The sequence below is a fragment of the Nanorana parkeri genome, unplaced genomic scaffold (assembly GCF_000935625.1).
Source record: "Nanorana parkeri isolate BGI_ZX_2015 unplaced genomic scaffold, ASM93562v1 scaffold19, whole genome shotgun sequence".
Lineage (NCBI taxonomy): Eukaryota > Metazoa > Chordata > Amphibia > Anura > Dicroglossidae > Nanorana > Nanorana parkeri.
In genome coordinates, this window is record NW_017306287.1 from 3,935,322 (window position 1) to 3,961,596 (window position 26,275).

Below are 26,275 nucleotides of genomic sequence, written 5' to 3' on the forward strand. Positions count from 1 at the left end.
TTGCATTGCAGGCTGCAAATTATTGAAACCAGGATTGGTGCAAACCAGGATGTGGGTGCAATCAGGGCCGGATTTACTCTCTCTGCTGCCCCAATGCCAGGTTCCTCAATGCGCCCCCCTGTACGCAGACTGCATACAAGTGATCTCGTCGACGTCGCCTAGATCACTTGTACAAAACAGGCGGCGGCTTCCCCGCTGTACATTTAGCCCTGCTTGCCCAAAGCATAGCTAAATGTAGAAAACAACTACCCGCTCCGGATGCCCGGAAACTGCATGTCCTGGGCTTCGAGAGATAGGAATTCCACACCCCTGCTGCCCTGAGGCTGGGCCTCGGATGGCTTTGTGGGAAATCCAGCCCTGGGTGCAATGCACAGGCTCTTGCAGACACTTCCAGCCCCTTCGGTTATGGGGCTGAAGGAATCAATCAATGGACTAAAAGTGATGTTACCACACTTGTGGTCCTTTGAGGTCTGAGTCCCTATGTCGTGATGGCAGGTGGGACTTGTAGTTTTTCCATCCACATATGCTGTGAATGGATATGTGAACGAATGGTGCATCTGTGCAGCTGAAGCCACGCACAGTCGTGGTGAACTAAAAAATGCACAGGGGCCCAGTTAGGACACAGCTGCTAGTGTGCAAAGGAAAGTAGGTGGAAAGAGCGCATTGCACTGTGCCCTTTTTCATTTGTTGTTAGAACTTTATTGAAACATCACAAAAGTGGCAGATGGGACTTACAGTTTTTTCAGAATGTAAAAGTCAACCTTTCAAAAACTGAACCCATGATATTTCCTCCTGCCCGAGCACCTTCCCGCAGCTTTTCCCTTGAGATTGTTAACACAACTATCCAGCCCTCCCCCCATGCCAAGGTCCTACGTGCCATCCTTGACTCGGACCTCACCTTTCTTCCCCACATCCAATCACTATTCAAATCCTGCCGCCTTCACCTTCGTAACATCTCCAAAATACGCCCCTTCCTCACCAATTAAACCACTAAATTACGCATCCACTCCCTTGTTATCTCTCGTCTTGACTATTGCAACTCCCTCCTCATTAGCTTACCTCTATACAGGCTCCTCCCCCCTTCAGTATATCATGAATGCAGCTGCTAGACTCATCCACCTAACCAACCGCTCAGTGTCTGCAACTCCCCTCTGCCGATCCCTGCACTGGCTTCCATCCTCCACACCCCTCTGCCCATCCCTCCACTGGCTTCCAATAGCCCAAAGGATAAAATTCAAAATATTAACAACCCCTTACAAAGCCATCCACAACTCTGCCCCCGGATATATCTCGAACCTTGTCTCAAAGTATCACCCTAAACGTCCCCTCTGCTCTTCAAAAGGCCTCCTGCTTTCAAGCTCCCTCATCAACTCTTCCAATGCTCGCCTCCAGGACTTCACTAGAGTCTCTCCCATCCTCTGGAACTCTTTACCCCAACCTGTCTGTCTGTCTCCCACTCTCACTGCCTTAAGGCGATCACTAAAGACTCATCTCTTGAGGGAAGCCTATCGCGCCTCAACCTAACCACTCAACCATCACGTTCTCAAACAATTCATCCCACACAGTTACCTCCTCATGTATCACTTGCCCCTCCCTTTTAGATTGTAAGCCCTCAAGGGTAGGGCCCTCCTTACCATCTTGTCTTGAATTGTATTGTGATTGTAATGTCTTCCTTATATTGTAAAGCGCTGCGCAAACTGTTTGCGCTTTATAAATTCTGTATTATAATAATAATACCCCCACCCTGCAAGGGTTAACTGCTTCTTTATGTCTAGGGGATCTGTATGAAGGACTTTTACTTACCGGATCCCCGCTCCTGTTGGCTCCAAGACAGTCGCCTGCAGGCTCGGGCTGTCGAAGGCCCACTTAGGTCATCATACCTAGAGCAAGGTCCATAGTGTTGCATTATAAGTGAGGACGCCAAGGGACAGTCCACAAGCCAGTGTGTGTGGGGGGGAGAGATGAGCGCTGACTGACAGGGGAGTGTGGATCAGGTAAGTAAAAGTCCTCTTCTCCATACCCCTAGACATAAATGCGCAATTAACCCTTGCAGTGCAGGGGGTAGCCCCACTGCAGGGGGAGCTTTTTCTTTACCCTGAGATAGGCTTTAATAAAAGCTAAAGATTTAAAAAGACTGAAGACATATTTAATAACATTAAAATGTTAAAGCTTATATAGGATTTCAGTAAATGGGGTTTCCTTTAAGTTGCCTTTAAGACAACCATAGACATCACAGGGCAGTCAGAGGTGACCCCCTCATGTATCTTAAAGCCAATAATCAGCTACAAATTTATCATTGGACTAGATTGTTAAGTTGGCAGAACTTTACAATATTATCATTTTTATAACATTCTGGTTGTAAGATATTTTTGTGCCAAGTGTGTTTACATGCCATGATTTATTATCATATTAATGATCCAGCACGGTGAAGTGTCCAGAAGAGCTGTGTACTGTGTGTAAAATAATACAATCCTGCATTGGAGGTACTGTAGATACATTATTCAAGCAGCCTGTGATATATACAGGGTGAGAGCGCCATCTAGTGTTTGTCATAGGGTATTGCAGGGACAGAAGTCGCTCACCAATTACCTGCAATGAGAACAGAAACACATTTATAAAAAGTGGAATAAGCGTGAACCATCAGTCTACAGCCCAGTTCTTATCTTTCAAATGAAGACGGGAATCTGACAAGTTAATACAGATCCTTCATATGCACACAGGCATGTTGCACAGCTATTGGCTATTCTCCTTAATACCACCTCATCCCAGAACAGTCTGGAATTGTTGGTCCCCGAAAGGCTGTGGCTGTGTTTATCCTGGCTGTCATTAAAAATGTTGGTTTTGCGCTCTCATTGATCTGATTGCAAGTTGATGCAGGAAGCAGCTCTGGTATTTGCAAAACAAATCCAATAATTGGAAATATTCCATTAAAACAAAACTTTGAAGGTGTAACCCAGCACCATCCTCCCCACTTTCATTAACTGGGAACATAAAACAAGGAATACGATTAGTTGCTATGAGCTTTGGTTTTTATTTGGCCAGGTTTCTGATGGAAGACTTTTTGTGACTCCATGCACCCCTACCACATTGCACAGCCAGGAGGTGACACTATTTTCTTGATAACAATTAAGAAATACACAAGTGTCACCTCAGCTGACTGACTGAGCAGTGCAAAGTGACAGGATCTGCATAGAAATAGCCCTTTGAAGTTCCACAAGATCTGGGCTCACAGGAGCAATTCTGCCCTCTCTCTAACCTCAGATAGTACATTTGGATGTGGATATATTGGGTTTCTCTCATTTTGAATGTTATATACGCCTGTTACATGTTAATATGCTTTGTCCCTTGGGTGTGCGCAATGACTTGTTGATATTGTTTTACTTTATTGCTGTTTATTGATGCCAATTGATTGATTCTCCCTGTGTGAATCTTCACTTTGATTTATGTACTTTTATGAAAACCTACCTGAGTTTAATAAAGAGCCTCAGGATCTGTGCACAGCGTGGCATCAGACCACCATATACTGGCCTCTCTAGTACTCCCCTGCTGCACCTTCTTTCTTTGCGAATGCCACCAATGCCTTACCTGGTATCAGAGGGTAGCTTAGAGGGAGCACAGATGTGATGGGACCTAGTGGTGGGTCACTGGGCCTGAGCACTAGGTCCCATCACATCTCTGCTCATCCTCCATTGCTGCTGCTGATAAATACTAGGTACGTCTGAGTATGGGGAATTATGGGAGATGGTCAAAAGCTCCCCCCACACTCAGAAGTACCTAGTATTTATCAGCAGCAGTAATGGAAGATGAAGGGATGGGAGATGTGAATATAATGGGGTCGGCGGGGGGGGGGAGCTTTTCACAGGCACCTTCACTTTGCCTTGCATTGGCAAGGTGACAGGGTCTCTTTAAGGCCACACATACTTATTTACGGTAGACCACAGTGGTGTTAGTATTGCTCTTTCTTCCCAGTAGGAAATGTACCCAAATCTGCCATGAATGGAAATGACAGTGTTGTGCTTCCTCCATGGATTCCCATCATTGAAAATATGCACATAAAGAACAAACCGGAGACACACACTGCTGCAAGGAAACCCCACCGCTGGCGTCTGGATGAAACTTTCAGGTGAATCAAACTATTGGTACTCTCCCAAAACTAAAATCAGATTTTGCTGGAGTTCTTAATAATGAAGCTGCCATTCATGACTTCATTGTTTTGGAATCACAATCTTTGGTTGCTGTAGCGGACCATAACACAAAAAGAGGGGAACCAGAGGAGACAAAAGCTGAAGCAGCTGTGCATGGCAACCAAATCAGCTTCTCTCTTCAGTTTGCTCAGTTAAGATTTGAAAATGAAAGAGAGAAGCTGATTGCTGTGCACAGATTTTGTCTGCTCCAGTTTTGATAAATTCCCCTCAAAGTGTTTTGGTTACTGATAAAGCATTTCCATACATTCGTTCTGAAATCATTTAAGGCAATCCATCCCCCCCCCCCGTGGTGGATGTCCCCTGTAATATAACAAAAGCATTTTCAGACTAGAGCAATGGTAGTGCATTCTGTTTTGTGCTCTGCGGCTGGCGGAGGTTCCTGTATGACTTCACGTGGCAGTGAATTCATCAGAAGGGAAATGAAAACAATATTCGGTTCTGTAATGACGACAGCAGTTTAGCAGAACTGGGAATTACAGTATATTGGTGGCATAGGGCAGCATACGTGTCAGCAACCACAGGATGCTGAAATACATTTTGGGTTAATTTGTTTCCTCTCCTATTCTGATTGAGTCTCATGCAGGCACATCAGATGATGATATTGGGGTTCTTTACTGATCTTAGCAAAAGGTTTCCCAGCACACTCACCAGCCAGCATGTAAAAAAACTTGTCTCACCGCTAAGGTTAAAAACAGAGGTTTGGATACACGTCTTCTGCAGAAAATGTGAAAGCCGCACAGCCTCGCCAAGGCACCTCTATATAGTGCGGTCCTAACTCTAGCCTATGAGAGTCTCCATCTTGGAGCACAAGTGGCAAAAGATAAAATTGGGTGCAGGTTCGCCAGGAGGAAGCCCAACCTCCCTTAAAGGCACAGGGACGCACAAGGGACCGCGCAGATCATAACAGCAGCTGAGACCCCAAATCAGTCAAGCAAAACACATGGAAACGCACTCATCAATTTGTTACCAGCTTTACAGCAAGGTGCACATGGAAGGGCTTTATGCAGTACAACAGCAAAAAAATCCCTTCGATGTGCACCTTGCTGTAAAGCTGATAACAAAGTGCGAGTGATGAGTGCGTTTGCCATTTGTTTTGCTTTACTGATCTAATTTCCTCTCTTCACACAGGCACCGCGGCCAGGTATCTGCTCTATATGGGCAAAAGTTTGTGAACACCTAATCATTACACTTAGGGCTTGTTCACAACATATACAGTGTGTTCCAGCGCGGTTAGCTGCTGGAATGCACTGTATCAAATAGTAAACTGCCCCCTCCTTTCCGGGGTGGGAGGCATGGGTGGTGCATTGAAGTGAACAGAACCGCAGCCAACCCCCCTCACGCACAATGCTTGCGTTCTGGCCCAGTGCAACCAGAGAAAATAGCGTATGCAGCATTTTTTCCGATGACACTGGACCGCAACGCAGGCAATAACGTGCCTCGTGTTCGCACTGCAGGCAGGGGGCGTGGCTGCAGAGCCATTGACTTCAATGCACCTCCATATCCCCTTCCGCACGGGAATGTATTGTATATGGTGTGAACAAGCCTTGATACTATATGAGCTTGTTGGAAATCCCATTCCAAAACCACAGGCATTAAAGTAGAACTGAAGCTAACTCTTTATTAGTTCTGGATAGAGTAAGGTAAGGTTATAAACTCTGACAGCTTTGTTTGCCATCTGTGTACCATTGGGGAGATTTCCCTTCACTTCCTGTCCAATAGCCACAACAGGAAGTGGGAGGGCAATACCTGGTGGTCAGCAGAGTCAACCAGTGTGCCTATTGGAAGATTTCCCATTCTAATGACAACCTAAAATTTGAGAATCTATCTATGGGAATGCATATATATTCAGCCAAAAGAGCATTTGGGAGGTCAGGTGATCTTGTTGGATGAGAAGACTAATGCCACAAAAATAGCAACTGACACACCTCCAGAAAGGTGAAACCAGGCAGCCAGACACAGTCTACATATCCAAGGCACCCCTACCCATCAAGTGGCGGTCATGTATCTGCTCTCTACATACATCAACAGCCAGGTGGAGTGGTTAGAGATGGAGATTAAGGTCTAGCTACTGACTTTTGACAAAGTCAACATTTGCAGATTAGTAACATCTATGTTTAGTATGCTTACTTACACAAGTAGTAGAGAATATGAAAGTGTTGATGGAGCAGAGTATAACGGTAATGGTTACAAGGACTTCCATGACTTTAATGAGGACCTCTGAAATTTTGATTGGACCATGCTGCACTTCAAAGCTGAACTCCAGGCAGATATAAAAGACATGAATAATGCAGCTCTTTATTAATTAATACATCATTAAATGTTTGTTTTTTTAAATACAAGTGTAAGGACCTGTATATGGCTTGGTATCAGCCTTTTGTAGTCCACTATACTGCAGCGCTCAGGCTTGGGGAGGAAGGAGCAGCACAAGGAGCCAATCCATTGTGCTGCAGTGCAAGGAACATGCTAATAGGAGGCGATAGATAGAGAAGTAGATAGATAGATAGATAGATAGATAGATAGACAGATGGATCTGAGATAGATAGATAGACAGATAGATCTGAGATAGATAGATAGATAGATAGATAGATGCAGAGTGACAGAGAGATTAACACATATGATGCGCCTTCTCTTTCCACTGTCCAGTTACAAGCTGTGGTAGGGACAAGACCTGTAAAATGTTACTGAACTGCGATAGAGAAAAATCAGGTCTACTGCCATGCCAGACAGCTGTGTGAATCTCAGAATTGGAAGGACAAAAATACAAATCCTTTGGCAGGTAAATCAGCTCCTTTATGTGTGTTTCATTTAGGTATTTAGCTATTTGCCTGGAGTTCAGTTTTAACAGGATTCTGTTTTGAAGAGAAATCTCATTGCGGTACTCCCATTAGGGTGATGCTGCTCCTCCATCATCCAATCACAGTCTGGAGTGGTACTTGACCAAGCTGTATGGCTTTTAACTGCAAAAGAGTAAGGACAGGTCTGCGCTGTTTGACAGGAATACCTGGGTTAGGAAAGTGGCACGTACAGTATGTATTTAAACTGTGAATTTAGCGGCTTGTCTGCACTTTAACTAAGACTTCATTTGCTAATGATTTCAAGAAGGAGAATTTAAAAAACAACTTACCCTTGCAGTGGGACCACCCCAATCCCACAAGGGTAAAGAGCTTGTTTTATCTAATGTGCTCAAATAAAGCTGATATACTCACCTGATCGGCGGTCCCAAGACATTCAGCTGTCACCTCTCTCCCCAGTTGTGGAATGTCCCTCGACGTCCTCACATCTAATGCAAGTCAATGGACCTGCATTAGACGTGATGACGTGAGGGGGTCCTTAGGCCACCGGAGCCCAGGGGAGAAGAGGTGGTCTAGTAGCCCGGTGGAACCAAGGATCAGGTGAGCATATCTGCTTTATTCAAGCCCCCTAGACAAAGCTAGCAGTTAACCCTTGCAGTACAGGGGTAGCCCCACTGCAAGGGTATGCATTTTAAACTCCCGGAGTTCTTCTTTAAAAGAATATTAGATCCAATTGTAGGAGCCAATCATGCAGAAATCACAGAACTGATCGCTAGTCACAACATTTCCTCTAAGCTGCTACGCATTTACTTTTCACACTGCAATAAAACATTTGTATAAAACGATAACTGAAAAATAAAACTATTGTATGAGTCAGTCGAAAGACACGATTCCAAAAATTGCTGAAAACAGTCATCTCAGACAGAGAACAAGTTGCTATGTACATGCTAAAAAGTTTCTTTTGTATGATAAGTCCTGAAACAGGTGCGTAAGCAAAGCGCCGGCTTCACGGAACAATCCGGGCAGTAGTATCGCGTGTCCTTCCGATGTCCATGCCGATAACACACACGGCACCTCCTCGACGGGTGTGCTTTTTTGGTTGGAGGAATCAGTTCGGGAAAGTGCCTCCCGACTAGCCTTTCCTCCACTTCCGGCTCTGCCATAACGACGTTGAACTGCTCATTATCAAGAAGGCTTTTTATGACCGACTCTTGAAACTTTAGGAAAGATAGGCGCTTCTCAGCAGTTGTTTGGTGATACACCACATAAGCATTGAACATGGAGAGCTGAACCAAATAAACCACCAACCTTTTGTACCACACCATACCCCTATGGTAAGCAATAAACGGTTCTAACATTTGCCCTGACCTTTCCACCCCGGCCATGTAGTAGTTGTAGTCTGAGAGACACTTTGGTTTGGTGATATGTTGTTCCTCCTCCATGGCAAAGACCAACGTACTTTCATCGTGTATCGTTGTGAGAAGCAGTAGATCTTTGCTTCCTTTGTACTTCACAGCGAGAAGTTCTTCACAGCGCTGTAAGGTGTTTTCACCTTTCTTTTGCTTTTTGATCTTGAGTTGTCGTGGAAACCCCTTCTTTGGATGGATTGTTCCACATGCCAATGTCCCCTTAGTATAGAGCAACCTGAACAGAGCAAGACTGCAATACGAATGGTTCATATATAAGTGATAGCCCTGGTGGTAGAGAGGGTGAACAAGGTCGTCCACAATTTTCTCATTGATCCCTAAGCCTGAAGAGCATTCAGAAGAATTCAGATCAGGGACCTTGTTGATGCAAACCCGAAACCGATACGTGTAACCAGTCGAGCTTTCACAGAGCCTGTGTAGTTCACAAAATTTTTCTTTTTTGGTAAAATATTCCTTGCAGACTATACGGCCTTTGTAACTGAGCAAGGACCTATCCACCACTAGATTCTGCCCCGGGATGTAGACCTCTTGAAATCTCTTGAGTAAATGGTCAAGGGCAGGTCGCAGCTTAAACAGATCATCAAACTGAGGGTGGTCTGGAGGTAGAGCTTGTGTATTATCATTATAATGCAAGAACTTCTGCAACAGCAAGAATCTGTCGAGGCTCATTGCAGCCATGAAAACTGAGTCGGTACGTGGATGCTTTGGAGACCAGTAGGACTCTATATTTGGTTTCTGGGTAATACCCAGGTGCAGCGTGAGACCCCAAAACTTTCGCATCTCAGACAAGTTGGTTGGTGTCCACTGGCTGGATTCACGACAGCCATCCTGTTTTTTTTCTTGTTCCAAAAAATACTGAGCTGCATAAAAGTTGGTTTGTTTGATGGTGTTCTCAAAGAACTCGTCATCCAGGAACAACTGGAAATAGTTGATGGGTAGAAAACCATCAGTATTAACCCTACACCCCCAGGTTGCGGTAAAAGGAGGCAGCACAGGTTGGATAACATTAGGCACGGTCCAGTTAAACAGAGGATCTGACAGCCGTCCATCATCGCATGCAACATCCCTGGATGTTTTTGGATAAACGTTGCTACAGTTCGTATTGGCATCCTCTACGTGGATGTGAAGCTTCACCTCATGCCCAAGTTTTCTTTTTCTGCGTGGGGGCTCGTATTCTGCATTACTGGAGACATCTGAGGATTCCCCGTGCCAGTGATCTGGAATGTATTCATCAGAATCTCCTTCGCTAGAGGCCGAGTCTGAGATCAGCACTACAATTTCGGCTGCAGGCATGTGACTTTTTGCCATTGTCACTTGCTTTTCCTGAAAGCAAAGCAAAAGAGAAAAGCGTGCAGGAATTATATAAGATGAATGACATTTTACCTTTAGGTGCATGTGTATATCCAGCCAAAACTTTTTAGGGAGGATCCCCACAATATTGTTGGAATCCAATAGCTGGCTCTGCTTCTCTGTATACAGCTGGGAGCCAAAGCAAGCCATGCCCGGGCCTGTAGCTCCAGCCAGCGCTGGATGAGCAGAGAGGGGAGGGTGGAATCCCTGCGGGGGGCAGTGACCGTCAGCTTGAAGGCCACTTTAGGCTGACATCACCATTCTCTCCCCATGCACAGATAAATACTTACCAATTTTCAAAAGGGGCCAGCCTCAATTGACTGTTGACATCCTGTGGCAAACGTCTCCTTCTCCTGACCTCTGCAGTAATTCCCCATTGACTTCTATGGGGCTCACCTACCACCATCTCCAGACTGGGAGACAAGCTCCATAGCGGATGATGACAATTTACTGCACAGGCGCAACAATGAGAAGGACTCGTCTGTCAAAGGATGTCAACAATCAACCAGCACTGGGCCTGTCGGAACTTGGTAAGTGTTGACCTGTGCACAGGGAGGGAGCAGTGGCATCACTTTAAAGGGGACTAAAGGATAGGTTCACTTTGTTTTAAAGTGCACTTATCCTTTAAGGCCCATTTATACTTGCGAATTAGGCTGATTGGGTGAGTCTCACAAGTTGCTCTGGGAGACTCATAAGAACAGCCGTGGGCAGGCAGCGCTGCACAAAGCATGACAGCTACCGGTGCCCACTCACATATAACCGGGCATTCTGCGATTCCCTGCGGACGACTATCCCTGGACGCAAACTGTTTTCCTCAGTCGTGATCTTCCGCGCATAAATCGCAGCATGTCCAGTTATATGCAAACAGCCACGGGCACTGTCATCTGTCATTGCTTGTATATTGCTTCCTGCAGCTTTTTGCTTGAGTCTGCAAGCCCCATTCCAAGTGTCCATTTACAGACTCTGCAGAAACTACAGATGAACAGACATCACCCGGAAAACAAGAGGCGAGGACAGATCTCCCCGTCCTCAAATATTCTAGGATGTGATGCTGCTGCCCATAGGGTTGCCACCTTTTCTTCCATCGAAACCCCGAACACTGTAGCGACGCACAGAAGTTTTTGGGGGAGAATGAGTTGTGGCTTCCTTATATGTAAATAGCGTCACTCTTTCATATGTAAATATCACAGTTGAGACTATTTTCAGTGGGGGGCCAGTAGCCCCTATCTTCATTTTGGTTGCCCCTGTCTGCCTGATATCATGTGTCCGGGTTTCAGCTGCCATGAAACCTGGACACAGCATTCAAAACCCTGACTGTCCGGGTGAATCCTGGACAGGTGGCAACCCTAGCTGCCCATGCAACAAGGAGATGCTACATATGACAGCTTCACTACTCTGAATAGGGAAGAGCCATGTCATTCCTTCTAGTTGTGAAATCTCTGTCGCTGACTGGTTTGATCCTTAAGGTGTAACCACGACCAGTCTGACCCTCACCTGAGTGTCAGATCAAAAGGTATAATTGGGGCAATAATGACCAGTTACCCAATCAGCGAACCACCGCAGGTCCAATGTACTTCTATTAGGGACAAAATGCATTAGCTTTCAGCAGCTTACGGTGGTGAAAGTAATAAAATGTCATTTCTGATGGGTACCCTGTACTCCTAGTGTGGCATGAATAAGACCAGCTATGTGGATTAGATACCCAGAGCTCACCTTCCAGTACTGCACAAGGCAGAGTAGTCAGCTCCTGCAGTCACACGGGTGACATGGCTCACACCCGTCCGGATTTTGACAAATTGGACATTTCGATAGAACAGCGGCTAATATGTGGCGGGGACTCAGCATTGAAAGTGTTTCCCCACTAGCCACGAACTACGCTTCATGTTTGTCCACAGAGCTGCACTGCAGGAAGCCATTTATCCAAAGACCATTTCCTATAAAAAGCCAAGGCGGCCGGCTATGCCAAAATGGCGCTTAAGCGGAGACAATCTGTCATTGTCAACAGAGAATGTCGCCCTCTAGTGTTTCAATCTGTAAACAAATCCAGCAAGCGCTGAGCACACTGTGCTTTTGCAGGGGAAGGATGATGATGAGAACAGTGATACATTTGGGTTGCCAATAAAATATCCCCTTTCATTTGAATGGTACCCCAACCCACCTCCAGCAGCTGAGTTTGCAGCACCACGTATGGTACCACAATACCTTGGTTGCCTTGCGGTGAAAAAAGTACTGCATGCATTTCTTTTCCACAACACACAGAGGGGAATTTATCTAAACTGGAGCAGATAAAAAGACTGGAAATCTGGAGCAGTTGCCCAGGGCAACCAATCAGCTTCTCTCATTTATTTTCAAATATTAATTGAACAAACTAAAGAGAGAAGCTTATTGGTTGCCCTGGGCAACTGCTCCAGATTTTGTGTGCTCCAGGTTTGAACAAATGCACCTAGCGCACAGTACCCCATGCAGTGCATTTAATGTCTAGGATACCTGGGTAAATAAGTTTTAAACACCTGATCCCCACTTCGCCACCTTCCTTGTCTCCCCTACGCTCCAGCTTGTGGACCGTCCCTTGGCATCCTGATAATGCAGGGCAATGGGCCTTGTATGTGATATGCATTGTATATGATTATGCCAATGGGCCTCCGACTACCAGAGCATAGTGGGGGAAGATCTGTGGGTAATGGAACCTGGAGGGAGACTGCAGGAGTGGAGATCAGGTAAGTAAAAATGTTTTACTAGGCATTAACCCTTGCAATATGGGGGCAGCCCCACTGCAAGGGGAGTATTATTTACATATTACAGGTAATTATATAGCGCTAACAATTTACATAGCTCTTTACATAGTGGACATTACAATCTAATGGAGATTACAATCTAAGGTCCCAATCTCATATACATGCATACAGGGGCAATTTAGACAGGAGCCATTTAACCTTTTTGGAATTTGGCAGGAAACCAGAGTAGCTGGAGAAAACCCGCACAAGCTGGAGAGAACATGCAAACTCCATGCAGATAGTGCCCTGGCCACGATTCAACCCTTGGACCCCCAGTACTACAAGGCAGAAGCGCTAACCACTACGCCACTGTGCTGCATATTTTTTTTATTCCCAGAAATAGGCTTTAACTGAGATCTGAAGGGCTGCTGAAGGTTACTGCACTTTGCACCTCCTTATTTAATATGAGTCAGTCAACACAACACTGTTTAGCATCTTTTTTCTGCTGAATCGCACGCTTGTCTGAGTTCTTAGGAGATATTAGGAAACAAGATCACCTTAGTTCCCTGCTCCACCCTTCGTCCACACCTATCTCTACAGCATGTGTTATTTATACCGCATCATAAAGACGAGAGGTTTTTCCTCTGCTGCAAGAGAAGCAGTGAGACAGCATGACGCATGTGACATATGTGGACAACCTGGTGGTAAAATTTCCCCAGGGGAGTCCCTTAGGCCTCGTTCACACGAACGGCAAAGGGCAAATGTTTGATCTACGGTTTTACCGCCCTCTGGCCTCCTGCTGCAATGGTAGCTCTGAAGCTGTGAATACAAAAGAAAATCCCCATTGGAATTAAAAAATCAAACGCACTGCATTCAGGAGGTGGCGGCAGTATCGCCTCCTGCACGCTGGACAGCTGGTGTTCCACTGCTCTCTGATAAGCAATCCGCCGCAAATCACTTCAGAGAGTAGTGGAGGCTGCCGCCCCTGTGAATGAGGCCTTAGAAGAAGAAAGCCAGGGGCTGAATTAACCCATCAATATCCATCATATTTGTGTCTATAAGAAGCTCAATGAGATTTGAACCTACAGATAATATATAAAAACCTTATAGTAACATGTAAACCTTGGATAACATACAGCCAATACAATGCCGGAAATATAATAACAGTAACATACAGCCAATACAATGCCGGAAATATAATAACAGTAACATACAGACAATACAAAAACGGTAAAATGATTTACTATATAAGCCATGTATCACGTATTTTGTTTAAACATTGCACAATTTATGTCGTTTTCATCAATCAGAAAATCCTTATTAAAGTTTATTAAAAGCCAAAACTTTTAATTTAATTTTGGATTGGATAGGAAAATCTTAAAGCAAAACTCCAGGCAAAAAGGTTTTATCAGAAGGCGCTGCGTAAGAAATAGTGGTGAATGCCACTTCCAGAATCACCATCGTGCACCAGCAACAAATTCGTTTAGTTTAGTTTTGATTCGTACTTTGCTTTATTTTGTTTTTCAGAATTCGGGTCCTAAAGTCAATTCGTTTCGGAATTCGGATTCTGACGAAATTCCTTAGCGGAAATCCGTACGAACGTTCGTTTCTAATTCGTTTCGCGTTCGTTTCATTCGTTCGTTGCAGCAAAGTGACATTTAAGAGGGGAAAAAAAAGTTTTTTTGTTCTCAAATGTCACTTTGCTGCAACGAAAGTTCGTCCAAAAAAAACAAATGGTAAATTTGGAATCGTAAATTCGAATTCGTTTGCATTCGTTATATCTGTAATTGGGAATTTCGGATACATCCGAATTTCTATTCGGAACGAAACGCATTGCACATGTCTAGCTGCGACAATTACAGCTGTGGCTCTCATACATAGAAGCCGAACTGTTGTTTAGTCACCCCTTCTCTTCCCTTTTCCATCCACTGAACGCCTTGTACAATATAAACCATTCACAAGATAGAAGGCCCCATTCACACTTGCCATGTGCATGAACGTGCGTAGCATTTTTGTGTGTTTGTTGTGCATCAGCACAGGGCCGCCCTACACACAACAAACATGTCAAAGAAGTCCATGCAGCAATCTGAACTGTGATGTTCAAGTTGTTTTTGACCTTATGCTTGTGTACGTTTATTGCACATTAACGTGCATCGTGCTTGCTGTGTTTGGGGTCGCCATTAACAAAATAACAGCACCGCAAGTGTGACAGAACTTGTTTCGCAAACATGCACAAAATTGGACAATTTTGCACACAGCAAATTTAATTGGGGCCAAAGTCGTTCTGTGAATGGACAAGGGGAGAGATGGACAGATACGGCTTCTGCGTATAAGAGCCACAGCAGGCTGCAAGTATAGAGACGATAAAGAAATATTAATGATTTTGGAGGTGGCATACGCATTTAATGAAGGTTAAAGTGACACTAAGCTAAGGAGTTAAATCTTAAAAATGCATTCAAGTACCTTAACTAATAACAAAAATTTATCTTATTTGTGTATCACTCGGCTGTAGATCCTCAAATCATCTCTCTGAATTAGTGCTGACACTGTCCTTCCTTCAGAAGGGGGGCTACTTTTGTTCCCCATGGTCCCTGTGTGTGTTGTAAAGTAGTCACCGCTCCAAGATCACTCCTGTGATGGACTACAATCTCAATACAAATTAGTAACGAAACATGAGATTGTAGTCCATCACAGGAGTGAGCTTGGAGCGGTGACTACTTTACAACACACACAGGGACCATGGGGAACAAAAGTAGCCCCCCTTCTGAAGGAAGGACAGTGTCAGCACTAATTCAGAGAGATGATTTGAGGATCTACAGCCGAGTGATACACAAATAAGATACATTTTTGTTAATAGTTCAGGTATTTGAATGTATTTTAAGATTTAACCATAACCTCAACTCCCTCAAGTTTCTTTCGCCAAAACCCCTCTAAGACAGTTGTTACCAAAACATTTACCCCCAATGAAAGATTTCCCTTTTGTTCCTTTTTGGTGACAATTCTAAGTTGTGGCTGATCACTCTCTTTCAGTAAATGGTCACCGGGACACATAGGGACAGTGGCTTTTAGATATCAAATATAATACAATAGAAAAATAGAAAATACCAGTTACAAAAATAGGTGCTTCTCTTCTACACAAAGCGGCAGTCACCGAAGCCAATTCTGTACAATATAAATGCTTCACCTGGTTTGCATAAAACAACCACAGAAAACGAGATGATGCAAACACTGACGTGCATGCATCCATTCGTCTTGTGCAAGCTACACAACTGACAATTTTTGGCCATTGCAGAGTACAGACAGAGCATTTACATCTATGACAGGGGTAGGCAACCTCAGCACTCCAGCTGTACTGAAACTACAAACCCCATCAGTGGCGTCACGAGGGGGGGGGGGTGTGGGGGGTGCGGCCCTCACTCGGGTGACACCATTGGAGGGGTCCAAAATCCAATGTACCCATCGCACACCTGACCGAATAGTACCCTTAGAGTCGGGTGGGTGCCAAAGTGACTGCAGATGCCTCTGCAATCCAAGATAGGTATATGTATAAAGTCACTCGCACTCCAATAGAATTTCAAGTCAAAAAACGGTTAATTGACTCGATTGCTATCACATCATATAGCTATATGATGTTTTAGCAATCGAGTCAATAAACCGTTTTTTGACTTGAAATTCTATTGGAGTGCGAGTGACTTTATAAATATACCATTGGAGGGGTGACACCCAAATGACTGACAGTCATTTGGTTGTCACCCCCTCTAAAAGTCGGGCACTCGGCCATGGACCGAGAGCCCAACAGTGTCAGGAGAGAGGAGGGGACCAGGCAGCATACCTCATCCCGTCGGGTGAGTGTCCCCTCCTCTCTGTGCCGGCGTCCATCACTAAGATGGCCGCTGGCAGGCGTCAATTAGATGGCTGTGCATGCGTGATGACGTCACGGCGGGGTGTCACCCGGTCTCCGCTCCGGGTGACACCTGGCCTCGGGACAACCCCAACCCCATAATTTTTCTGCCTCTGGGAGTCATGCTTGTAGCTGTCAAAGTCTTGCAATGCCTCGTGGGACTTGTAGTTCCACAACAGCTGGAGGGCCAAGGTTGCCTACCCCTGCTATTATAGCTTTTGAAAAAATTGCTGCCGCATCAGGACTCAGCTTTGCGTTTCCTCGGCTTGTGCAATATTGTAACTGTAGCAACTAAAGTGTGAGCTGGGAATGGAGTTCACCCTCTCTGTGTAGTGACAGCTTGATCGTGGTGGATGTGGTTGTTGTCTGCCAGTAATGCAAATGTACTTTGCAGTCCTGATGTAGTGAGATCAGAAAAATCACTTTTCTGCACACCTCAGGGTATGTGACATCTAATAGGAATATGGTGATAGTGGTGGCCAAGCAGATAGTTAGTGCAACTCAGGTAAAGTCACCAGCAGCAGCCTGTCCTTCTCTATGGGAGTATGCGGCTGTACGCCGCCCTACGCTCACCAGACCTGCATGTCCGTGCGGGTGCGGTTGTCTGTACTTGTACGCTGACAGGATGGATCCTGTCTGCATCCGAGCAGGAGCACACGCACCCGTACAGACGTGCAGGTCGGGTGAGCATAGGGCGGCGTACGGCCGCATACTCCCATAGAGAAGGACAGAGGCTGTGTACTAATCACACGCAGCACCTGTCCTTCCCGGGAGCGGCGCGATACGGCCGTGCACGCAGCGCGAATCTGTACGGGCCGGCCGTTACCCGTGTGAATGAGGGCTTAATGTGAAGCCATGAGATTAAACTTAAAGATATTTAAGACTTATCACACAGAGCTTGATTCCTCCATCCACGCTAAACAGCCTGGATGGTGGGGGGGGGGGGCATTGTATTCTGACAGAGGTGGGTGTGCGCCTCTCAGAATACCCAAACAGTGACTGCAGTTGATTGGCTACAAAAAGTTTCGACAAGGCCACACACTGTTTGAATTTCAGCCGAGTCCTGCTAACTTTGAGCAGTGTAGGTCAGCTGAAGGACAATCTCATGATTTTAAATTGGGACATGTTGGATGATTCTTTGAGTTCCTTCTTATGAAAGAAAGTGTCAGAGTTTATTGACACTCAGCACGTGATGAACTTTGGAAAGCAAAAAAACATGGGACCTGCCTTCTACAATCAAAAAAGGTCAATATTGACAGTTAGGCAATGGTGTCCCGAGGCTGGGTGTCACCCTTTCTCTAGACTCTAGACCAGGTGACACCCCGCCGTATCGTCATTTGCGCGTGACGTCATCACGTGCGTGCGCAATGATGTCATCGCGCATTCGCGTCCCTCTGATTGACGCCTGCCGGCGCCCATCTTGGTGGGGACGTTCACCCGGCGGGGACATTCACCCCTCCTCTCTCCTGACACTGTCGGGCTCTCGGTCCACGACCGAGTGCCCGACTTTTTACAGGGGGGTGACACCAAAATGACTGCAAGTCATTTTGGTGTCACCCCTGCAATGGGACCCGGGCCACACCCCCCTTGTGATGCCACTGCAGTTAGGTTAATTTAAAGTAGAGTAAATCCAACCATAAAAATCTAATTTAGGCTTTAACATACTAAAGTCATTTTCAGTGTTTCAAAATCTTAACGCTGTCATTAACATAACAGCAGGTGATCATGCCATCAAGGTCCTTGGTAAAGTGACACTAAACCCAGGCGTTAAATCTTAAAATTACAAAAATGTATGTTATTTGTGTATCACTCGGCTGTAGATCCTTAAATCATCTCTGAATTGCTGCTGACACTGTCCTTCCTTCTGGAGGGTGACTACTTTTGTTCCCTATGGTCCCTGTGTGTGTTGTAAAGTAGTCACGGCTCCAAGCTCACTCCTGTGATGGACTACAATCTCATGTTTAGTTTACTAATTTGTATTTATATTGTAGACCATCACAGGAGGGATCTTGGAGCGGCGGCTACTTTACAACACACACAGGGACAAAAGTAGCCCCCCTCCAGAAGGAAGGACAGTGTCAGCACCAATTCAGAGATGATTTGAGGATCTACAGCCGAGTGATACACAAATAGGCTACATTTTTGTTAATAGTTAAGGTACATCAATGCATTTTTAAGATTTAACTCCTGAGTTTACGGTCACTTTAAGGTACTTCCTGCTATAGAGTGACAACGCCCTGTCCCTGCGTCCCAATTGTGTTCCTGTGTTGTCACAGGCTTCCTATAGAGACTACAAGTGGGTGGTTCAACACACTTGCAAGCATGGTCCACCGTTGTCACCATCAGGAAGCCTGCCCTGTGAAATACCATGCAGCTATTGCTGGAGTGCATGGAGACAGAAAGTGACTTAAAATAAAGAGCAGGCGATCAGCAGGACTGAGGTGCATCAACGGATAAAAAATGGTCAAAGGCTGTTATAAAACACATTTAGCAAACTAAATGCCATTCAGTTAGGGGTTACATCTTTTTGAACATCTGTCAGTCTGGTGTACCTGGGAAAGCAAAGCACTGAATTGTTTGAACAGACCTCAGGGCAGAGTCACACAACAATCTTGCCATGCCCCTCATGAAAGCTTCAGCATCTAGTGGACTGATATGCAGCTATCTGGAAATATATAGAAAGCAGCATGAAGACCCTCAGTGAAGCTGGCAGAGAAGGTATATAAATGTCTGATCTGATCACACAGTTGATAAAACGAAAGCTGTCCAGTGTCCACGTTGATGTACACACCAAGAAGCTGCATCGGAGGGCCCAGGGTCACATCGTCAGTTATGTTGTCGTGGCGGGCAAGAAGACCATTGCGGTATTCCAAGCTCCAAGATTTGTCATTATAGCCTATGTAAGAGTCCTTCTCCAGTGTTTTCCTCTCCATGCTGTTGTAGGCCAGACCTACTATCCACTCCTTGGCCTTGCTAACGTCCACTTCGAAGTAACATTGCCCAGCATCGAAACTATGGCCGCCTAACACCTGGCATGATGTAAAACGTTCTGGCCCGTCTGGATACCCTTGGTTTATTTGCACATAAGAGGCAGATTTCAGGTCACGTGAGACAAATATATAATTGCATGCCGTACTGACATCCATCAACACGCTGGACACCTTCGGCATTGAAATGTTCTCTTTGAGTTCCGTGGAAATGTCCACCAGTCTTGACAGACCTAGATTTAGAACCAACTGGATGGGCGTCTCGTCCAAATAAACAGTAACATCTTGCACATTGAGGCTCTTGTCATTCTCTGGTTCTTCCATCAGTACAGTTAAAGGATCGGAGATGTGGAGCAACTCTTCAGTCCGATAAATCTTCTTAGACAATTCATCTTTTCTTGTTTCTAGTCTTTGGATGTGGTCCGTGGTTTGGAGAAGCGCGTGGCCTTTCTGTCTGGAGATCTCAGCTAACACCATCTTCTGCAAAATTTTAATCTCTTTCATGAACATGGTGAAGAATGCCTTCATCCCCTTTCTCAAAGTATCTGCTTGTTCTTGGACCTTTCTTTTCTGCGCCTTGAGTCTTCCGACCTTGCCTTCCAGCTCCTCCCTGTCTCTGATGAGCTTCATCATGGAATTTTGGAGTTTCCTCTCAGCAGCTGTGGTCAAAAGCTCCACCGGGTGACCCCGGTGAGGACCGCCCTGGTAACAGAGATCACAGATACAGGTAGAATCCTGGGAGCAGTAGTATTTAAGAAATTCCTTGTGAAGGGAACATTTCCGGTTCTTTAGAAAAGTGCTGGGTTCGGTTAACAAATGTTCCACTGACTTGTTGTGTTTCTTCAAGTGGTTGCCACACAGGAACGTTTCACATCGCCGGCAGGATTTTATGGCTGGTATGTCGAACTCGCAATAGGTGCAGAACAGGTTGGCCTCCTCTTGCTGTTCCTGCTGTCTTGGGCAAAGGTGCTCCACGATATTACACAGCTTCAGGTTTCTTAGCAATGTAGGACGTTGCTGGAACTCTGTTCTGCATTCGGGACAGGTGTAAGCCATGGATGGGTCGTGGTTGTCCAACACCTGCACAATACATCCTCGGCAGAAGTTGTGCCCACAGTACAACATTACAGGGTCGCTATAGAGGCTCAGACAGATGGAGCAGTTTAGCTCATCTCTTAGGAACGACATCGCTCAAAGGAAAATGAAAGCAAACACCACATATCAGATCTTAACATAGAAGGCGTGGTGAGCAAGCTAAAACCTTCGTCACACAGCTCAGAGTATGTACTGTATATGTGTGTGTGCTACACAAAATATTAACTCTTTTTGCTGACTCATACACCCATGGCTGTATCTAAAAGCCAACTATAGTGAAAATGTTGCTTTCTGGTAACTGTATGGGGTTAACACCTGTAATGATAGTATCCAGTATATGAATTCCTTTTATATATTTCAAATTCCTTTATTAATTGTTTGCATGCAGTCATAGATGTCCAGGAAAAGTGACAGTACAGGGGTTAGGGCAAACCATAGAACATTGCCACTGGTGCTCAGCTTTTACTCCTAAGGTTTAACACCCTTTAAGAAAAAGAAATATTTTGCTGCAACTGCATAGCAAGTGTTTGCTGTAGTTTGGCTTTAATTTGTTTCTTGCTAACTTTTAATAGAACTATGGCCCAACCTTTTCTTCCATACTTCTCTTTAGGGTCACAGGAGGACAAATACAGGTGTCCTCCTGAGACCCAAACTCAGCATATAGCCCGCTATATGCTGACAGCGCAGAGCCGTGCTGCAGCCGGGACGGATCCCAACAATGTTGTCGGGATCCATCCCACTACTTGTTTGACAGCTGGCTCTGCCTCTCTAGAGTCAGAGCCAGCTGTGCCCGCCCTCTCCCCATCCGTCCCTCCACTCAGCGCTTTAGGAATGGAGAGGGGAGGGGGGAATCCCTGAGAGCGATCAACGGTTTATGACAGCTTCAGTGTCACACGTCGGTTCTGATTATGGGGATGAGTGCATTTTACTCTCCCCATAATTCACCTTTAACCCTTTTGCTGACGCCGACGTATGCTGTACGCTGCTGTTGCTGTGAAGCTGTCCGATCACTTCCATGGGCGGTCAAACATGTGCCATCCACCCACACGCACACGTACCTAACCACCCAACTTGTACCCTGTTCTCCGCTTCCAAATCTAGGCAAGGACCTCTCCGTTCCTTTTAGCAAGTGATGAAGCCACAGGATTGGCATAACAGCCAGTGCATTAGTATTTTCAAAATGGATAGGCCAACAATGAGCTTCATCATTATTACAGACCCCACCACCCTGTATTCCAAAAGCCTACTGGGATTGGGCAGGCACAGTAGAATGGACCCTATCATTTTGCCCATTCAGTTGTTTGTTGGGGTGTCATTCCAAGTGAATGGCACTGTATCACAGTAACGCAACAGCTTAAATTGGCCCTTAAAGGGTCTCTAAACCCTCTGTTTTTTTTGCATATATCTACTGCTAGCAAGCAGTAGATATATGCAAGAAGTAAAAAAAAAAAAAAAAAACGCTTTAAAAGCGGTTTAAACTTACCCCTGTCTTCGCCACGCGTTCCCGTTCGAAAATCCAAAACTGCTCGGGCGGCCGCAAAGCTTCTTGGGGTGTGCGCATGCGCACTTCAGATTTTCGGCCGGGAGACGAGGAGAGACGCAAGGTAAGTCTATGGACGCGTGCACCCGCATGCAGACACCATGGGACAGGAAGTGCCAGCAAGAACAAAGGAGTCAGCGCTGGATCGGAGACCCCCAGCAGCGCTGGAGAGAAGGCTGAAAAGGACAGGAAAGAAGAGGAAGATCGGATTAAGAGACATCATTTAAGGTAAGTGCTGACATTAACATTGGGGGGAGGGAAAACAAATGTGACTTTAATGTCACTTTAAAGTTAAGAATGACACCCCCACAGCCTGTCCCTTCAATAACAAAGTCAGTATTCAGTCTTTCTGGCGTCAGGTCAGGCAGTTTAAAGACTTCCCTGAAAATATACATTGCACTTGATCCATCTACTTATCAGGTAAGCCCAATCTATCTTCAAAATCTCCATGCCTGCGTATAATGACGGCAGCCTGGAGCACCATTATGGTATTGTGGAAATCCCCATTATTTCCAACAAAGGCCAACGCAGAACAGAAACTTGTAAACCACATATGACACATTGAGTACGTTGTAAACAACCTTCATAAATCACTGCATCTGTCAACTTGTTACTTCCTTCCCATAAAATAATAGCCAGAAATAGCAGTTTCCATCTTTCTAACCCAACAGGTTCTAGTTATGTTTATTCTGTTTGATTGGGTTTTGCTAAAATACAAGCAGAGAGGAATAACAATTGTACATTTTAATAAAGAAGAACATATTTATAAAAATGTGCATATGTTTTGTATCAGAGTTTCATTCACTTGTCCATAAATGATCTGAAAATCATTGACACCTACAGGTATGTGCTCCTACTGAGCTGCAATAAAAAATATAAAACAAAAACTTAGGGTCTGATTGATTAATCTTCCACCCGGCGTATAGCAGAGCGAATGCCGCTCGCATTGCACTACCACCACTAGATGGAACCAAGGAGCATAGGATATGAAGACTGCAAAGCATTGCAACCAGGATCAATGAATCGCAGTTGCAATGTACAGGTTCCTGCAAACCAGTCCTCCAACCCCAGGTCTGCACTGGGGTACAGACCTTTGAATTTGGGGCTGGAGGAAGTAATCTATGAACTACAAGTACTTTGACAACTTGTGCTCTATTGATATCCATGAGTCGGTCTCCTGCGTGGCAGGTGAATCTTGTAGTCTTTTTATTTGCAGAACCTGTGAATGAATCTGTGAATGAATGGGAGGGAACCACGCACAGCCACTCTGAATTAAAATGTATACAGGAACCTACGCTTAGAAGAAACCCATGATTCGGGTTTGAGGGTGGGGTGTTGGGCTGATTATGGGTGTAACATGAAACATGGACACAATGGTTAGCTGGACCTTGAATAGTTAAGCTGCCTGTGGATGTGCCAAGTCAGCAAGTAGTCATACTGTCCTCACAGACTAGGTCTGTGGGGACAGTATGGCTACTGTCATTGCACATATTGGCATCCAAAACAGAACATCTGTTGATTATGTGTTTAGATGAAGAACTGAGATCTTGAAGAATGCTGAATTAAGTTTTACTTGCTTAGGAGAACGTCACATGTATGAATATGGCATTGTGAAGGAAACGGATATACAGGAAAACTTCATGTGTATCATAGATAAGCATGCATGTAGAGAGACTAACATTGCACTATACTGCCATCTACAGCTCAAAAGACATATTGCAGTCAGTAATACAATCAGTACAAGCTTTTGCAAGATCTACTTTTCAAATGACGAACTACATGAGATCTACCAGCGAAAAAAAAACCTCCCTCGCTCTCTCTCTCTCCTGGCTGTCTCTCTCTCTCTCCTGGCCTTCTCTCCTTGCTCATCCTCCTGGCTGTCATTCCTTGTTTTTTCCCCTGGCTGTCTCTCTTTGCTCTTTTGGCTGTCTCTCCCCTGGCTGTCTCTCCTCTCTCTCTCCCTTGGCTGTCTCTCCCCTGGCCGTCTCTCCTCTCTCTCTCTTGGCTGTATGTAGTCTTTTTATTTGCAGAACCTGTGAATGAATCTGTGAATGAATGGGAGGGAACCACGCACAGCCACTCTGAATTAAAATGTATACAGGAACCTACGCTTAGAAGAAACCCATGATTCGGGTTTGAGGGTGGGGTGTTGGGCTGATTATGGGTGTAACATGAAACATGGACACAATGGTTAGCTGGACCTTGAATAGTTAAGCTGCCTGTGGATGTGCCAAGTCAGCAAGTAGTCATACTGTCCTCACAGACTAGGTCTGTGGGGACAGTATGGCTACTGTCATTGCACATATTGGCATCCAAAACAGAACATCTGTTGATTATGTGTTTAGATGAAGAACTGAGATCTTGAAGAATGCTGAATTAAGTTTTACTTGCTTAGGAGAACGTCACATGTATGAATATGGCATTGTGAAGGAAACGGATATACAGGAAAACTTCATGTGTATCATAGATAAGCATGCATGTAGAGAGACTAACATTGCACTATACTGCCATCTACAGCTCAAAAGACATATTGCAGTCAGTAATACAATCAGTACAAGCTTTTGCAAGATCTACTTTTCAAATGACGAACTACATGAGATCTACCAGCGAAAAAAAAACCTCCCTCGCTCTCTCTCTCTCCTGGCTGTCTCTCTCTCTCTCCTGGCCTTCTCTCCTTGCTCATCCTCCTGGCTGTCATTCCTTGTTTTTTCCCCTGGCTGTCTCTCTTTGCTCTTTTGGCTGTCTCTCCCCTGGCTGTCTCTCCTCTCTCTCTCTCTCCCTTGGCTGTCTCTCCCCTGGCTGTCTCTCCTCTCTCTCTCCCTTGGCTGTCTCTCCCCTGGCCGTCTCTCCTCTCTCTCTCTTGGCTGTCTCTCCTCTGGCTGTCTGTCCTCTCTCCCTCCCGTGGCTGTCTCTCCCCTGGCTGTCTCTCCTCTCTCTCTCCCTTGGCTGTCTCTCCCCTGGCTGTCTCTCCTCTCTCTCTCTCCCGTGGCTGTCTCTCCTCAATCTCTCCCCTGGCTGTCTTTCTTCTCTCTCCTGTCTGTCTCACAACGCTCTCTCTCCTGGCTCACCTTGCTGTATTTTGCAAACAGTGTAGTGCAACAGGCTGTGTAAATTAATATTCTTGGATGTAATACATAGCACTTCAACCACCAGAAAGGTGTCAGGGAGCTTGGCTCAGCAGACTCAGGCTGATAGGATTTGTGCACAGCTAAATAAATATACCAAAATGGAATAAAGGGGCCGCCATTCACACCCTTTGTGATCTACCAGCATCAGCTTTGAGAGCTACTGGTGGATCATGATCTACCTAATGGGCACCCCTGATCTACAGCATACACTGCTTATTCAGAGCAAAATAACAGGTTCAGCCTATAACATGTCCCTTCCACTGCTGATAATTTTCTATCCGTATTCTCCCCTGTCACTCAATTGACTGCCTGGAGCTATGTGCAGTGCCCAGGACTGCTGGGCATGAGGAAGCATTGGACTCTTTACCTCTCGCCTTTTCTTCCCATGATGAGTGGCAAATTGCCTGACAAGATGAGGGTCCTTATCATTGTGTAAAGTCCAACCCAGAACTTTCCTAGGGCATTCAGTGGGAGAAATAGAGAGGTGGAAGATCACATGAGGGTGTCAGTTTAACCCTTTCCTTATGCCTTACGGAGCTGGCAGCGGGCCCCTGTAAACAGACCATAGCGGCTATAGCCACCAGAACTCTACCACTGTAAATTTGAATGCCAGCTTTACACTGGAAGTGATTCCGGCAGGTGAACAGTGCCCCATACCAAATCCCCCCAGCCCTACACTCCCACCTTGCTTCCCAGTCTCTACTGACCCTCCTGTGGGCCTAGGGACCAGCATCATGGGTGTCGGTGAGAAGAGAGACCAACAAACATCTCCTCCCTGCTGGATGAAGCCAGAAGCGACGCAGATTGCATCACTTCCGGCTCCTCAGCTGCCATTCCCTGACTAGAGAAGCCAGGGAAGAAGCTATTCAAGCCCGATCTATGATTGAATAGCTTCTTTGAAGTGGAAAGGTGACAGTAGGGGGTCTAACAGACCCCCTAATGTCCCTTTTAAACAGTACCTGTCACGTTCAATGTGCTATCACATAGGGGGCTTGTAAGCCCTCCTATATTATTCCAATTAAGTTAATTTAAAAAAACTAAAAAAATACATATAAAAAAAATTGAAAATATTTTTTTAGTCTCCCGCCGACATATGCATACTAATGTAAACACGTGTCGGGTGCGCCTACCTACGA

At 45.4% G+C, this 26,275-nt stretch overlaps 2 protein-coding genes across 2 annotated transcripts in view; one reads left to right on the top strand and one right to left on the bottom strand.

The window, feature by feature from the left end:
- Positions 1 to 19,031: 19,031 nt before the first annotated feature.
- LOC108790842 (E3 ubiquitin/ISG15 ligase TRIM25-like) lies at positions 19,032 to 20,564 on the bottom strand. Its single transcript, XM_018561199.1, has one exon. The coding sequence runs from the start codon at positions 20,562 to 20,564 to the stop codon at positions 19,032 to 19,034; it is 1,533 nt and encodes a 510-aa protein (XP_018416701.1).
- A 5,309-nt stretch (positions 20,565 to 25,873) lies between these two features.
- The window catches only part of TELO2 (telomere maintenance 2), a 34,181-nt gene continuing 33,779 nt past the window's right edge, over positions 25,874 to 26,275 (top strand). Inside the window, exon 1 of the mRNA XM_018561211.1 lies at positions 25,874 to 25,883. Within this exon, the coding sequence (XP_018416713.1) occupies positions 25,874 to 25,883 (10 nt within the window). The remainder of the gene's footprint in view (positions 25,884 to 26,275) is intronic.